The sequence below is a fragment of the Rhinolophus hipposideros genome (assembly GCF_964194185.1).
Source record: "Rhinolophus hipposideros genome assembly, chromosome: 12".
Taxonomy (NCBI): Eukaryota; Metazoa; Chordata; class Mammalia; order Chiroptera; family Rhinolophidae; genus Rhinolophus; species Rhinolophus hipposideros.
This window is the reverse complement of record NC_138058.1, coordinates 16,190,955-16,193,338: the sequence shown is the minus strand read 5'-3', so window position 1 is coordinate 16,193,338 and position 2,384 is coordinate 16,190,955. Positions and strand designations below refer to the sequence as shown.

Here is a 2,384-nt window from a genome sequence, read left to right as displayed (position 1 = left end):
GAATAACATGCGTATGTTGGATGAGACTTCCTTAAAACAGTTTGGGAAACAACCAAGTCCCAACAGAAGCCAAGAAGTTACAGCTCTAATCTGTCTAAAACTATTAAACTGATTATCAGCTACCTCAGTTAAAATTAATTGAAATCATGATTTGACTGAGGGTTAATTACCCATTAATGCTAAGACCCATTAATAGAAGACAAGAAAAAGATTTTGGCCATTTAAATGATGAGAGCCAAGAGAAGCTTGGCTCTTTGCAAAGAGAAGCAAAGGACCCAAGAACGTCGAGGTCAGTGCTGGTACAGCTGAATAATGCCAGCCTTGTGCAAGTCCCTCCACAGAATGGCCTCAAGACGCAGATCATGATTTATATAAAATTTCAGTGGCTCCTTTCTTCGTTCAAAATAGTGGTTAGAAAATTTCCAGTAGTTTCTTGTGATAAATCCATAGGCACTAACCTGGTCACAGGTATGCAAAGCTGTCAGCAGGATCAGGGCCCCCGTACTAGGCATGTATATGTCTTTAGCATCTGTGTTAATAAAGCTCGAATTCAAAAAGCTCTCTGTCAAGTAGAGGATGAAGTTTGGATGTAGTAGCTTGAATTTACCTGCATGGACATCTGGTCCGAAATAGGCCTGAGGCAGGTCCCCTTTGTCAGGACCCTCAGGGACAGGCACACCCAAAATAGCTGATCGCAGCATCACATAGTCACGGGTGTTTGAAGGGATGAAGATATAACGCATGCCTTGTCCTTGTGGGACGGAGGTGAAGCCCAGATCCCTGTAGTTGATGAGGGAATTCTTCATCGTGTTCACAGTGAAGCCATAGAAGGAGGTCTTGGTGCCCACATCATCCTCAAAGCCTTTGATCACAGCACCATTGAGTCTGAAGACATAGTCGTGGGCATCGATGAGGCGGCCCTGGCCAGAGCCTTTCAAGATGCCTCCGTTGGCCACCACCGCACACCGAATGCAAGGCCAAGGCCCACGCGGCTCGTGGGACTCCGCCAACAGCTCCGCGCTTTCTGAGCCATTCAGAAGGCTCAGGGTGGAGGTGATGGCTTCGCGGGGGACCCCGTGCCAGCCGTAGGGGGCTCGAACCTGGCTCAGGCGGTCCCAGAGCTCCGGGGTGAGGAGGCCGCCCCACAGCAGCACCGGGATGGACAGGTTGAAGAGCCGCCGGAAATGCGCATGTTGCTGCAGGGCCCGGGCCAGCGGGCGCGGGCAGGCCTCCTGTCCCGCAGGCCCGGAGGTCCAAGCTCCGGACTCCGGCCAAGCTCCGCTGTACCAGCAGAAGAGGAGCCTGGCGCAGGTGGCCCCGAGCAGGAGCAGCAGCCAGAGGCCCCAGCGGCCTCTGCAACCCATCCTGCCTGCCGGTGCGGCACAAAAACCCGGCTCTGCCCCTGGCCTGCCCACAGCCCGCTGAACGCCGCCCGCGGAGCCTCTCCGTCACAATCACTTTTTTGCTTACCTTAGTCAGTCTACAATACCAGCACAGCAGGAGAAATTGCCCTCATTTGGCAGTGGAGTAAACAGAACCTCAGAGGCAGTAATGAATGCTTGCCCACTGTGTAAGGAGTTGGTTACATTCTCTTTGCACAGCCCCATGTTGCTCTCTAGAATCCGTGTTAATTTCCCTTCTGCTATCCTGCCCTAAACTTAAGTACTCAGGATACAGAATAAACCATTTGCTGGGAAAGGGATGCACATGATTATTCTATAATAATAATACTAGTAATAATAATAATAATAATAATAATAATAATAAATTTCTCAAGCCTTACCTAAACATTAAAATCTATGCAAGAACATTTGCAAATTTTGCTTTTTTCTATTGTAGATTGACTTTGCTATTCCTCATGGTTGTATACCAAATGCAAATTTTTATAAAATAAGTGGAAATCTTTTAACTCCTTTGTATTTCTGATTAAATCTATTCCATATAAAAAGGCAATTAATTTATATCTTCTTTAGAAAAAGTACATATATAGAAAGAGGTAACATGTAGCAGTTTTCCACTTTAATAAATTAACAATTCAAAAATACTTTTCACATCTTATCTGCCTTAAATAATACTCTTAAATCATTTCTATGAGTCTTTGAAAGACTTAAAAATGAGGGATAATTCTAATTTATTTTTTCTGTTGTTGAGTATATTGTTCACCTCAACTGTTGAGAAAATAAAAGAACAATAGATGAATATCTCCATCTAGAGCCTGTTTAGGAAAAATGTAATTGCTTAAAAGAAGTCATTCCGTATTCTGAAGACAGGCTGCAATGCAACAACTCATCAATGTGTCAGGAGAAAATATCAAGGATGTGACTACTCTTTTTGGGATGGACACTGTGTGACCAGGTTTATATTCCCCAGGATGCTGGTTTAGT

At 45.2% G+C, this 2,384-nt stretch overlaps 1 protein-coding gene across 1 annotated transcript; it reads right to left on the bottom strand.

Annotated features, from left to right (window-relative positions):
- Positions 1–290: 290 nt before the first annotated feature.
- LOC308505768 (alpha-N-acetylgalactosaminide alpha-2,6-sialyltransferase 2-like) lies at positions 291–1,364 on the bottom strand (the record flags this gene model as incomplete). Its single annotated transcript, XM_081068440.1, has 1 exon — positions 291–1,364. The coding sequence occupies one exon, from the start codon at positions 1,362–1,364 to the stop codon at positions 291–293; it is 1,074 nt and encodes a 357-aa protein (XP_080924566.1).
- Positions 1,365–2,384: the final 1,020 nt, after the last annotated feature.